Source organism: Erpetoichthys calabaricus, chromosome 12, assembly GCF_900747795.2.
Source record: "Erpetoichthys calabaricus chromosome 12, fErpCal1.3, whole genome shotgun sequence".
NCBI classification, from domain to species: Eukaryota; Metazoa; Chordata; class Cladistia; order Polypteriformes; family Polypteridae; genus Erpetoichthys; species Erpetoichthys calabaricus.
In genome coordinates, this window is record NC_041405.2 from 20,984,583 (window position 1) to 20,999,383 (window position 14,801).

At 41.6% G+C, this 14,801-nt stretch overlaps 1 protein-coding gene across 1 annotated transcript; it reads right to left on the bottom strand.

The window, feature by feature from the left end:
• Nucleotides 1-1,767: 1,767 nt before the first annotated feature.
• Nucleotides 1,768-13,320, bottom strand: zmp:0000001062 (GTPase IMAP family member 7). Its single transcript, XM_051934913.1, has 4 exons — nt 13,309-13,320; nt 12,566-12,650; nt 8,262-9,014; nt 1,768-4,281 (listed from the first exon to the last, which is right to left on the bottom strand). Exons 1-4 carry the CDS (start codon nt 13,318-13,320, stop codon nt 4,235-4,237), a joined length of 897 nt encoding a protein of 298 aa, XP_051790873.1. The 3' UTR covers nt 1,768-4,234.
• Nucleotides 13,321-14,801: the final 1,481 nt, after the last annotated feature.

Here is a 14,801-nt window from a genome sequence, read left to right on the forward strand (position 1 = left end):
TAAAGCGAGGAGGCCACAGTGGATGTGCCAGGCCAGGCCAGTGTGGGGTAACTCGCCATGCTGCAGCCATTGGGCCCTTTCACAGAGACCGGCTTCTTCTGTTCTTACGTGGGCAATGCCCTCGAATGAAAGGGTGATTGTGAGAGCCAACGTGACATTTCATGTGGTAGTTTGGGACAATGTAAGTTTTCACCACTCCAAGCGTGTGAGGGAACTGGTTTGAAACCCCACCAGCGCATGATAATTCATGGCGTTCCTGACACCGTATTCACCGTCCCTCGGCCCAGTTGAGGAATTCGTCTCCACTTGGATTTGGAAGGTGTGAGATCGACAGCCTCGTGAGCGGATTTCCATACTGGAAGCTACGAATGGTGGCTGGGAGGATGTCACACCTGAGGCTTGCTGAGGCCCGAGTGCGGCAGGCATAAAGATTTGACCCTCTGTGTCTCGCAAAGGAAGACATTGGGGTGACGTAGACGCAGTGGTGTGGCCAAACGGAGACGAGAGAGTGCATGCCCCTTAAGACGTTTCATAGTTTGCACTTTACAGTCCTTTTACATTTATTTACGCATGTATGTAGTGCGATTTTACTGGTGCTGTGCTTGACGTTTGTAGATTTTTTTCTTTGTTTCCTGGGCGGAGTGGTGGCTCTGAGGCTCGGGATCTACACTGGTAATCGGAAGGTTGCCGGTTCGAATCCTGTAAACGCCAAAAGGGACTCCTTGAGCAAGGCCCTTAACCTGCAATGGCTCCATCCTGGGTATGACGTCAATCTGCATCCAGCCCGGCATGTAGGCCCTCCAACCTGCAGGGAAAAACTGGGGGTTGGTGGCAGAACTGGCACTCCGGCCTCCATTAAAAAACCTCACGCTGCTTCACTCCATCGGAACTGGTGTGGTGCTGAGGTGTCACCTGCTGCACGGCTGCACTCGGGTCCTAATCTGGGATCCTGAGTTGGTTTGTCGTGTGGGGAGTGCGGCGACCTGCTGCATCAGCGCCTGCTCCTGACCTCACTCTCTGTCTGTTTGCTGATGCGAATGTAGTTTCACGCGTATCATTGTGCCTTTCTCAGTTTCAGCAATTATACTGTACAATGTTTCAAACAAGTCCTCTTACATTTTATTTTTGTGTCCCCTCATTAGGCCTCCTATTTATTTTTTTTTCCAGTACTCTTTTCAAACTCAGTAATGTTTTAATAAAAGTCTTCTTCTATAATACGCTACCGTGGCTGTTTGTTTGTCTGTCCCGGATTTTAAATCATCTGTGGCTCGCAAACCGTTTGACCTATTGACCTGAAATTTGGTACACATATACTACGTGACGTCTACTATCCGCTTTCGGGGTGATGATTGAACTGCAAGGTTATTCCTCTTTTTATTTTTTTGTAGAATCAACTCTCGGCAGTGCACAGCAGTGTGGCGTACACGTATGCGTACGGGCGCCATTCTCATTCCCTACCTCTTCATATCTTAAATCATTCTTGAGGCAGATTGAAGACTTAAGTGCCATCTTAAGTGAATCAGCTTGAATGGGAAAAGATGCCAGTGGAAGAAGAGAAGAAGCGGGCCGCTAGAGTGGAGAAAAGAAGAGAAAGAGGAGGAAAACTATAAGTCGAGTGTACTCACTGCATGTTATCGTGTAGTACGCCATTACTGGTGTAAAATAATTTGGTGTTTCTGTCTTTTTTTTTTTTCTTTTTATTAATTTTATTGTAATCATTCCATACACACAGAACAATTTTTTACAAAAAATAGGATTGAAAGCAAATCGATCCCCACCCCTGAGAAGGAGAGTATGGCCAAAGGAGTAATACTTAAGGCTTGTAAACATACCTAAATTATTGAGTTTAATAGGGCAAAAAGAGAGAAATGGAGAAGGAAAGAAAATTCTTCTTATTCTAAAATAATATTGATTAAATCCTGCCAGGTTTTGAAAAAATTCTGTACAGATCCCCTAACTGAGAATTTGATTTTTTCCAATTTCAAATAATATAAAACATCGGTTTCCCACTGACTTATCAGAGGAGAATTAGGATTCTTCCAATTTAACAAAATAAGTCTGCGTGCCAAAAGTGTAGTGAACGCAATCACCGTTTGTTTGTCCTTCTCCACTTCAAATCCGTCTGGAAGAACACCGAACACACCTGTTAATGGAGGGATTGTGACCCCAAGGCTGTCTGAAAGGCACTTAAATATTTTGGTCCAAAATGATGTTAATTTGGTGCAGGCCCAGAACATGTGACCCAGTGAGGCTGGAGCTTGATTGCAGCGTTCGCAGGTTGGATCTTGCCCTGGAAACATTTTTGGACAGTTTTAAGCGAGACAGATGAGCTTGATTATATAATTTTGAGTTGAATAATTCTATGCTTTGCGCATATGGAGCTCGAGTGAATTCTCTGCATTGCTACCTTCCACTCCTTTTCTGATATATGAATTAAGAGATCTTCTTCCCATTGTCCTCTTGGGTCTTTAAAAGGAAGGGACTCTAATGGTGTCTCAGTCTTAAAACAGTGGTGAAAGGTTTTTATTCGTTGGTCGCAGAGTTGAAGTGACTGACGGACTTTGCGAGGTTTTGATTGTTTTAGTGTCGTTTGCACTGGTGAGTCGGTGTTATGAGAAATACCTGAACTGTTTTGAGAACCGCCTTAAGTGCGGTGAGAGTGGCGTCAAAGCGACCGAGAAAAACTGTAATCAGTCGCTCTCAAAAAAGACGAGCGGGCACCTTAAGTTGGACCTCTCTAATCCCATTGAAAGCAACTGTGTGAAGAGCGAGGGAGTCTTAGCTCTACAGATGGACCGGATGCATTGCCAGAAATTACACGGCCTATAAAACGTGTTCGCCACCTTGTAACTTTTTCACGATTTTATTGTTATACAACCCAGAATCCCAGTGGATTTAATTTGCCATTTTTTTGAAACTGACAAACACAAAGACTCTGTAATGTCAAAGTGAAAACAGAGCTGTGGAAAGTGGCCAAAAATTGACCACGACAGAAATAATCATTTTATACTTTGCGTGTATTAATTATTTGTTTTTGAGCATATAATCTGCGTCGGGCACTGCCAGGAGACCCCCCTTTTGAATAACAGCAGGGTAATGTTTCTGCTTTCTTTGTTAGCTGAGACGCTCCCTATCTTTCAGCCATTCTCTTCTCCAAGTGCTATTATTGTGCAGAAGTTTGGAGGCTGCAAGATTAAGGAGAGCAGCAATTTAAAACGTCGCAGGGTTGAGCAGGTCAGTGGTGTGCGCTGCTCCTGCATGTCCAGTGTGTGGTCACTTGTTGTTACTTTTAAAGAGAGTTGTTTTGATACAGTAAACCAATCACTGTCTAATTAGGGGTTTTGTCCCTCCTCCTTTTATTCTTCATAATCTCCCACAATAAAGAACCTTCTCAGGGTTTCTCTTGGCAAAACCCAAAACTGTTCTGACTGATCCAGCATAATTTGAAAAGAGTAAGCAATGGAACATCCTGTAATAAGTACAAATTAAAATTATATTGTATATAAAAGAATATTTCCTAAGTAGGTTTTTATATATACAGTATATGAGCTCAAAGCCTATTAGATACAGAGTGACACACCGAGTACTTAATGCTGCTAACGGAGTCACATGGGAATGACAGACAGACAGACAGCTGCTGCATTTTGGCACAAGGGGAAGCTAGATTTGACCATTTTGATTCTGTCAACCTAAATACTGTGATTTCCCATCCACCCGGCCGTTCCTTATCAAACCAGCTCAATCCAGTTCAGAGTCACAGTGGCCAGAACCCATTTCAGAAGCGTTGTGCAAAAGGCAGAAAGCAACCCTTAAATGGGACGGCCGTCCGTCAGGCACAGTCACTCACACGCAGACACTCGCGCATGCTGGGCCAGTTCTGAGATCACAGCTAACCTAATATACACCCCAAAAGAGACCCCATAAACACAGTGGGCATCCACAGGCGTAACGACTGGGCCAGCATTCCAAAGCATAGCCTGGTGGCAGAGCCATTACCATGATGCACACAAGGAGATTTCACCTGAAGCATGACAGATGCACATGAATCTATCCATCCATTTTAAAATCCAGTTCATCTGCACCAAGGGTCATGAGGAAAGCCAAGGACTTCATTCAGTTTCCTGCTTGACGGTATGATGAGTTTTCAAAGTCCAAGAGCAGCATTGTCAGGCAAAACTGCGACAGTGTTGAAGAGTGTAGGCCGAAAAAGCAGATCACAAAGGAGAGAAGATCATTAACTGGTGGCAATCGGAAATGCAGCAGGACTCTCGTCTGGAAATGCTGGAAAAAAAAAATAACAAGGGGAAAAGCCGTCAATAACTCAGATAAAGATCTTTTGGGCTTAAAATCCCTCAATTCCTTCATTTTGTGAAGGCCAATATATTGTGCATGATATTAAATTTGTGTAATCCTTCATTTTGTTTTCTAAACCTGCGGATGAGATGTTCGTCCGTATCGGAATACATTTACCTGCACATCTGGTCGTTCAAACGCCATACCAAAAATGATCAGGTTGGGCTTCTCACTTGGGCCCCTGTAGGCGTAAGGCAGCACAACTAACCGCAATGCCACCAAACACCCATTAATATCTGTAAATATCCGTGCATCTATTGTCAAACTCACTTAATCCAATTCCAGTTGATAATGTGGACAAAAACGAAATAAATTACAACATTTTGAGCTAATGGCTCAAGAATGGTGACTTGCTAAGCATACTTTATTGATGTGTGGAGATGTGGCAGGTCACAACAGCAACTCGATGAAATGAATAATGAAACGTCTTCAGGAACATGTCTAAGTCGAAAGTACTAAATTAGAGCATTAGCGGTAAAACCACAAAAGCCGATGTCACAATACATGACTTTCTAGACCACAGGTGTTGAACTCTGGGCCTGCAGGTGTTCCTTCTAACCCTTTTCCTAATCAGTTTTCACTGCTAATTAACTTCTTTTCCCTTCATTTTCACAGCCCTGTTTTTAAGGATTCGGTCCCCTGAATTGATTCTTTTCTTCATTAAATGGCAGCCAAACAAACGAAACATGAAACGAGCCAACAGATGACCAGCTAAATTGGGGTTTCAAACTCCTGCCAATTTCACTTCAACCAGTTCCTTAATGAGAAGACGATTGTTGCTGTTAATCAAACCCGTTACTTAATTCCACGGCTTGCTGCTGCTCTTATTCTGCTACAGCAGACATTTCCCAAACTGTTGATTTTCTGTTTATGATTATTGACCTGAGAGATCGACCTTACTGAGGCCATCACCTTTCTTTATGTTCAGATAATGTGGTCAGCTGGTCACCTGTTTGCTCATTTTGTGTCTCATTATTGTTTGGCTGCTAATTAAGGGAAAAGAAAGATGTAAGGGTATCTGAGTCAAGTTAATTAAAACTAAGGCAGAACAAGTTGATTAGCAGCAAAAACTGGTCATTGATTAAGAAGGTGATTAGAATGAAAACCTGCAGCCATTGCAGCCCTCCAGGCCCGGAGTTCGACACCCCTGTTCTAGGTGTAGGGTACGTTAGACTTGCTGATCTCACAGACCACGTCAGTTTAAATGACTGCAAATTGCTCGGTGTGTCTGTTGTCAAAGCCTGATCAGGTGTCTGATAGCGGACACAGGACACCATATCTTTGATTGGCGTTACAACAAAATAGTTCTGAGCAGGCGTCAACCACAGTGCTGCTCTTGCAAAGAAAAGAATGAGGATAAACGCCATCAACTCCAAGAGGGAGAGGCAAGTTCTTTGTACCACGTGGACGTCACTGAGAGAATAAAAGTGAATAATAAAAAAAGAAGCACTAACTTCTTACACAAGTAGGCAAAACTGACACCGGGTGTTACAGACTCAAATCAAATGTATGTTTTTATTATATTATAGTAATAACGATAGCAGCTCACTACTCAAAACGCGGAGCCCCCAGTCTCAAACCTGCACCCTTTTGGTTATAAGGCAGCAGTTCTTACCCCTGCACCATCCAAGAATTTGTGTTCGCTTTCTGTCAACTGACATTTGAGTTTGGGCTTTTAACTCCTTCACAGCAACATGGAACTTGAATGATTTTTTTTTTTCCTTTGGTCATATTCTTGAATAAAAGTGCATGTCTTTATTTGATATTTGGACTAAAGTCTTCACACATTATACACTTCACATCATTATTAGTATAACATGGGGTAAGTTTCAGTTTTATGAGTGCATTCTGCATTTCTTGCCTTGCATTTCCTGTTATCCTACATCTACCCAGATTGTTGTAGATACAGAACACACGTGAAATGCATGTATTCCAAATAACGAAGTAGATTATTTACTCTACAACTTTAGGGACCTCACACCTCGATAAACACACTTGAGCGCTGAGAATTTTGTGACTGACATCAGCTCCGTCAGTGGGCGCATGGGATAGTAGGCTGCTTGTGCTGACTGACAAATTTGCAAAACAAAAGACACTGATGAGGAGAGGTGCGAAGGAATTTAAGGTGGCCCAGGATTACGATTTTTTCCGTAGGCTTCAGGGATTCTAGTGTTAAAGATGAGCATTCATTGGTTGTCGGCTCTCGTGGACACAGAGTCCACCCCTACGACTAAAGACAAAATAGGAGGGAGTCTATTGGTACGTCATCTTAGGTGATGGGCTTCACGGGAGCGGGCCACCAACTGCCTTCGACTTGCTAAAATTATGCAGATGAAGGCTATGGCCGAAAATCACTGGAAAAAGGTACCTAATGTGGCATGGCCTTAAGTCACCTGGTAGAATATCCTGATCATAAACATGTCAAACGCTATTGAACATATCCACAAACATGAGCAATGATGATTATGCCATAATGCTGATGATGACATCAGTTAGTGTTCACAAGGGGGCTCCGCCCCCTGCTCGCCTACCCCCGGTGTTGGGTAACCCGAAATACATTGATGAATGTATGACACATGTTTGTAGCTCCGTTAGTCGAGCCGTTGGGTTTTGGAGCCGAGACAGTTTTGCTTCCGCGGTTTCAGATGCGCGTTGTAGGCGCCGACGTCTATTGTTTTTGTCCATGCGGGCTCGTGTTTGTAGCTCCGTTAGTGGAACTGTATAGTTTTGGAGCCGTGATCGTGACTCCATTAGTTCTCCGTTGTTTACCGTTAGTAATATGAATAATTGCACTTACTGTTAATACGGAGCGGTTTCTGTGGTTGTACTGTTAATAATGCATCACTGTAATGTGATTCACTTATGCTGTATAGTTTGGACGTGTGAGGATGACGTACATTCAATATGGAGCGTTCGTTTACTCTTATTACAGTTTGGACGTGTGAGGATGACGTATGTTTAAAACGGAGCGTTCGTTTATTCTTATTATGCGTTGTAGGCGCCTTCGGCTTTCGTACCAACTCGCGCCTTCCGTACTATTATGCTGTGTATGATGGACCTTTGTGGACTCCGTACTTTTTCCCGTTTCACTCTGGGGCGGGGGGCTGAATCCTCTTTTTTGTGTGGCTGTGTCGTTACCTATGGGCGCGTTGCCTCACTTCTTATTTACGTTAGTTGAGCTCCTTTGTTTTTGAGCCGTGACGCGTTGTAGGCACCTATTTACGTTAGTTGAGCTAATATTATACCTCTGGTGCCGTGTGTGTGTTTCATGTGGTAGTCATTGTAGGCGCATGCGCCCTCCGTACTATCTCGGGTTTGACTATGCTGTGTTTTGTGGACGTTTGGGGACGCCGTACTCTCTCCGGTTTGATTGTGGGGCGGGACGCCAAAGCCTGTTGTGTTTGTTTTGTCTGTGAGTACTCATATTATTGTATTACTGTAATGTGATTCACATATTTTCTGTGGAGTCCGTATCTCTGGGGCTTCTGTACCATCTCGGGGGTCTGCCTGCGGTGTGTTAGACGCGCGTTGTAGGCGCCCGCACCTTCCGTACTATGTCGGGTTTGACTATGCTGTGTAGTGTGGACGGTTAGGGTTCCGTCTTGTCTGTGCTCGTTGCTTTATTTTGTATTTCCGTTACTGCGCAGGCGCCGACAACTCAACTATGTCTCCTGCGTCCATGGGCATGCCATGTACCTGCGTCCATATCCGGTTTATTCTCGGTTAGTAATATGGATGAGAAAAACTTGTGACACTGGGGAAAAAAAATTACAAAAGAAATGCAATCATAACAACTAACTATTAATCTTCTCTTTTTCTGTTCTGCTGTGAAGTGAGCATGCAGTGGTGCCAAAGTTTGGAAAGCTGTATTTACTAGATGTTGCTCCTATCTGTTTAACAGAACTTACTAGGAGGTTCCCTCTTGCTGTTCCTTTTCCAGGCATCTTCAGTATCTATTTTGAAGTCATTGGTGGTCTCCTGAATGTCATCCCCCAGGCAGAAGGGTCCACCATTCTTAATCACCATTTGATCGATTATTTCATACAGCTTCTTGGTCTCTCCAATACCTTTTGCTTCAGCTTCATTAACCACAAAATATCTGTTGCCACAATTTTGAAGTAGCTGCAGGAGATTTTCATCGGCATCCTGAAGAAAGTCTTCAATCTTTTTGCCCTTCAGACGGTCTCCATGAGTAAAAAGGACTACGGTATATCCCAGGATCTCCTTGCCAAAAATTTCTTCAATTATATTTACCGTTTCTTTGTCTTCGTTGGTTAAACACCCTAGCTGCATTACTAGCAGGAAAACGTGGGGCCCTGGGAAGACCAGCTCAATGCTACTTCTGACCCTCTGTTTGACTTCCTCGAGAGAGAGGCGAGTATTAAAGAATCCAGGAGTGTCAACGACGACGACACGCTGCCCTCTTATCTTTGCATTTTTTTTCTCACAGCACAGAGTGACTGGCTGGCTGCTGATTTCAGATCGGAATGGCGGATCCTGCTTGCGAATGAGGGAGTAGAAAAAGGAGAAGGGCGCTAGGTAAGATATGTCAGTTTCCAGAATAGTGTTTCCAGCGGCACTCTTTCCAACACCACATCGTCCAAGTAAGACCATCCTCAGCTCAGAGTCGCTTAGTATATCTGCACCTCCCAGCTGATCATCTAAAATGTAAAAAAAAAAAAAAATGTTCGTTACAGTACCATTCAGCATAGTGGACTTTGTGGATAAGAAGTATTTTCAAGAGGATTTGTTAACTTAAGAAATTCTGAAGTTTAGTAGTGCCTTTACTCTTTTGTGGATTGTTTCAGATTTTGGAATAAAACAGCGTGTACTAACTGTGCAGGGCGTCAGGAGTTTAATGTAAGATGGAATCGGAGGATGGATTATAACGGTAATAACAAGCCAAGGCTATAAGTGGGAGTACAGAAATTAGATGGATAAAGGTCAGGCTGTGAAACAAAAATATAGACAGAGAAATGTTGTGAGAGAGTCATAACCAAAAATATTTCACGTAGCCTAAGCCAAAATGCAAGACGGAAATCAAGTTCAAAGAGCAGAACAGAATTCACAGAACACAGATATCTTTAAAAATAACGCAGTGATTTATCCTCAAACTTGGACAGGTAGGAAGTGAGCGATTGCTGACCTTTATGACAATGACGTCCTCGATCAGGCACTCCCATTTGTCCTGCCCACCCACAGCCTGGCAACCTTCATCGAAAACACTAGACAGTGACCCCATGAGAAGACATATTTCAAAAATATCATCCTCAGAAATGTCCTAAATCAAAGAAATAATCTGAACATTCAATTCTTTGAACTATAAATCCCCAAAGTGATATCTCCATTATTTGTAGAGGTCAAAGAATATATAAAACCTACACTATGACACAGTCCAGATAACGTATGAGAGAAAAATAATTATTCTGGAGTGCAAACATTGAATGTTTTGAGATTTCTAGAATTTGTCCATTTAAACATTTTTTGTGTTATATTTCTGTCTCTCTCTCGCTTCTACAAACTTCTAATTTCCCTTTGGGGACAAATCAGGTACATCTATCTATCTACTAGTTGATCCTGCCTACTACACTAAAATTAAAATCTGTCTATCCATCTTATCCTGCCTACTATACTAAAACTGATCTATCTTATCTACAACCTTTTTTTGTTGACTTTGGATATCAGAATATTGGCGATTTCTTTTAAAATAATCATGGTTGTACACAGCAGGTCTTAAGCCATATTCAAACAGGATTAGTTTTACACAAGGAGATGAGGAAAAATTAATTATTACCAGAGGACTTCTGTAATGCTAAGTTTCATCCAAATTACAAAAATGCGTGCCAGGTTTTGACCTTCCCAGGTAGGACTGAACTGCTACTGAACAGGAATTGGTAGATGTGCTACAAACCTACATAGATGGGGGGTATCGTGACAATCCACTGTGTTCCTGTGGAGAACAGCAAACCATGGATCATGTTGTCAATAACTGTCCTATCCTAAAGTTCAGCGGTGCATGCAGCTTCGGTATCTGCTATTAACTGGTTGGGACGAGATAACTGAATCCGTTAAACAACAACAAGAGTGGCCTTTTGAATATCCGTCTGTTATAACTGTAGTACTAGGGTGTTGTACCGTGTTAGCCATTATGAATGTAGAGAGAAGTCGAGCAAAATGAGACCTTTTATTGGCCAACTAAAAAGATTACAATATGCAAGCTTTTGAGGCAACCCAGGCCCCTTCTTCAGTCAAAATATAAAATTGTTTAATAGAGTTACAAAAAGTGCAGAAACTTTTTGAACGTCCCTCGTAATTAGTTAAGCAACAGGATAAGAGTTTAATTTTTAGGCTTGTTCCAATAAGTACCTTCACTAAAAAAGCCTTCATATAGCATATGTCTTGATTTATTAAGAACCACTAAAAATGTCACAATTCATTCTTGTGTTGTAGCGATCCCCAGGTGATGTTCAATTAGTCCGTTATGACTCGATATTTAAAACATCTGTTAAGATTGTTTTAGAAGTCCTTTGAGAAGGGTCTACTGCACTGATAAGTACAGGAATCCTCACCTACCAGGAGTCTATTTGCTGTCTATTTTCTTTATTTTTTTCCCCACACCTCACACTTTGTGTTTTGCTGGCTCCTCTACTGTACCACCTTCTTCCTTTAGCCCCCCTACTGCCACCTATTATGCTAGACAGACAAGCACAATGAGAAAGGGCAACCAGGACAAGAGTGTAGCCAAAAAGTCAAACAGAAGTTTCATCCCCAAGAACTCAAGCTAAACTTGCACCAAACTGAATCGAGAGACAAACATCAAAGTCAAAGGTTTCAGGCAGGAGTTAGTGCCAAAAAGATTAAAGACAAAAATCTTAGTTTAAAACAAAAAACAACACGAGACAAAAAGAAGGTTTAGGCATCCACAAAACCTAGTGAGGAAAAGAACTTGAGATGATCTTTTTATCCTGTCATGTTATTCCCAACAGGTCATTAACTCCAAGGTTAAGCCCATAGCAGCACAATGTGCTTCCTTAGCGATGGTGTGTTAGAATAGTGGCGGCCAATATGATGGTCAAAAAGTGAAAATAATTAAAAAGAATCAAAACTAAGGTCTAAATCAAAAAGTAAATAACATTTAAATTCTAAGAGTAGAAAGTGCACTGTGGTATACTGTGGTGTACAAAATGGCACCGTCCCTTGTATGAGATGTAACATCAAGGCCCTGACTCTCTGTGGTCATCCTTCGTAAAGAGCAGGGTGTATCCCAATGTCCTTGCTAAATTTCCCATCATGGCCTACTCATTCTGGCCTCCTAATAATCCCCAGTCTTTAATAGGCTGTCTTTCTCTCCCCCATTCACTGTTGCCAAAATGGCTGCCGTCACGTCATCCGGCTGTATGCTGCACATTTGTGGTGGTTGAAGTGGCTCCCTCCTCTCTATGCAAAGCACTTTTAGTATCTTAAAAAAGCTCTATATAAATGCAATGTCGTAGTCTTCTTCTTTTAAGTTGAATGGCCATTCGGTCGCCATCTTGGTGTTTATTTCCCAGAGACAATTCCAGGGTCAGGGTTGCTCCACAAAGTGACACCGTCTGCCCTGGCATCACAGTCTTCCTCCTGTTATCTGGGCCTTTTCCTCTTTGGATGTATGGGTTTCATTTACCTCTACAGGGTGCTATGCAAGCAAAGCAGCAAGAAGAATTTTAACGAGAAACAGGGAGGCGAGGCAAGTTCGAAAAAAGAAGAATAGGTCAACCACTCTAAAATCCCAAAAACAAAATTGTGAGACAAAAACTGAGGTTAAAAGATTCAGGCACAAGACAAAAGAAAAAGGCCGTGGAGTTTGAATTTGTCAACACCGATATGGAAATGATTCCCCAGGATGACCTTTTAACAGGTGGTGCTGTTAATCACAGGTCATAACCTCCGAGGACACGCCCCTAGCAACGTGGGAGCTGCCTTAACGATGGGAAGACAGAATAATAAACAGAAGCAAAAGTAATAAGCTTTTGAATTAAAAAAAAATATTGTTAAATCTGAATTCTAGGGCTCAAAAAAAAAAAAGCACAAAATGAGTGATAGATTTCAAAAACAATGATTTATGAATGAATATCGTGTGCAAGGCACAATTTATAGTGCTAAAAGTATCAGCAATTACCACAATGTGAACAACATGACAGCTTAACATAAAAGTCAGTAGATATTAACAAACCTGTTTCATCAAACTCTGGATTTGTAACAGAAACAGAATCACTTCTGTATGAATGATTCCACGGCTCGTTTGTAGATTTAGGGAACTAAAAAGAAAGAAGAAAGAAATCTTAACCTGAATGCACCAAACGTTGTTTAATTCCAGTTTTATTTCTTCAGCCTTGATCTTCCAGGCCGGTCACCTACAACATTTTGTTCAGAAAGCTTCTCTGTCGCCAACGAGAGACGTTCTGCTTTGTAGATTCTTCTAAGTTTTATTTTAGCATAAAAACGTAATACTTTCTTTGAGACTGAAATGTATGTATTCTTGCTAATGAAATAACATTTTAATCTAATATCCACACTATTTTATGAACAACTATCCAAGCTGTTTTTCATATCCGAGAGCCTCTTGATATACAATATTTTTGGTATATTGTATATTTGGAATGTAGCTGCGATCTCTTTTCCAAAAATGTAAAAAGTTGGCAAGGTATCTCTGGCTAAGCGGAAGGTAGGTACGATCTAAACATCAAACGTTGCCATTGTATCTGATTGTGTTCAGGTCTGACAGGAGAGCGTCCACATGGGGAGAAGAGCACATGGCCGTGATATCTCTACCACTGAGCAGGCACCCTCTAAAACGCACATAAGTTCTGATCTCTCTCTCAAAAATGTCAAAATTTACTCTTTAACAAACTCTAGATCACAGGTATCGAACTCCAGTCCTGGAGGGCCGCAGTGGCTGCAGGTTTTCATTCTAACCATCTTCTTCATTACTGAGCCATTTTTGGTGCTAATTAACTTCTTTTGCCTTAGTTTTAATTAACTTGACTCAGACCCCTTAGTTGCCACTTCTTCCTTAATTAGTAGCCAAACAATAATGAGACACAAAACAAGCCGCCACATGACCAGCTCACCTGTGCCCATCACACAGTATGTGGAAATAAAGAAAAGTGAAGGTCTCAGTAAGGTTGATCTCTGAGGTCACCTAAACATCTTGATGGTGTTCTTAGAAAAAACAGAAAAATTAACAGTTTTGCAAATGTCTGCTGTGGCAGAAAGAGAGCAGCAACAAACCATGGAATTAAATAATGGGCTTAATTAACAGTAAGAATTTGCTTCTCATTAAGAGATTGGTTGGAGTTTGAAATCCCAGTTTAGCTGGTCATCAGTTGGCTCATTTCACCTCTCATTTCTGTTTGGCTGTTATTTAATGAAGAAAAAGAATCCATGAAGGAAAAGGAGTTAATTAGCAGCGAAAACTAGTCACCGATTAGGAAAAAGGGTTAGAATGAAAACCTGCAGCCACTGTGGCCCTCCAGGCCCCTGCTCTAGATGATAATGTCTGCTGAACAAACAGATATTGCTAGCTAAGCGGAGGCAAGGTACACTTCAACAAGTGTCAAGAGGTGGAGCGACTCGAACAGAAGCTGGAGGACCCTGTCTGGCTCGCTACTCCTGAGGTCCCACCTCCCCCTCCCCTCGGCCCGCTGCGTGTGTGTTGGATCCCTGCAAATAAATCGGTGCCGCACTATGATACTTAGCGAGATTGTTCAAGCAAATTATAGAAAAATCCCGATCTAAATCCGTTAAGTAGTTCTCTCCTGAAAAGCGTAGATCTGCATGGAGGAATGGGCCAAAATACCAGCAACAGTGTGTGAAAACCTTGTGAAGACTTACAGAAAACATTTGACCTCTGTCATTGCCAACAAAGGGTATATAACAAAGTATTGAGATGAACTTTTGTTATTGACCAAATACTTATTTTCCATCATAATTTGCAAATAAATTCTTTAAAAATCAGACAATGTGATTTTCTGGATTTTTTTTTCTCATTTTGCCTCTCATAGTTGAGGTATACCTATGATGAAAATTACAGGCCTCTCTCATCTTTTTAAGTGGGAGAACTTGCACAATTTGTGGCCGACTATATATATATATATATATATATACATATACATATATACAATGGTGTGAAAAACTATTTGCCCCCTTCCTGATTTCTTATTCTTTTGCATGTTTGTCACACAAAATGTTTCTGATCATCAAACACATTTAACCATTAGTCAAATATAACACAAGTAAACACAAAATGCAGTTTGTAAATGGTGGTTTTTATTATTTAGGGAGAAAAAAAAATCCAAACCTACATGGCCCTGTGTGAAAAAGTAATTGCCCCCTGAACCTAATAACTGGTTGGGCCACCCTTAGCAGCAATAACTGCAATCAAGCGTTTGCGATAACTTGCAATGAGT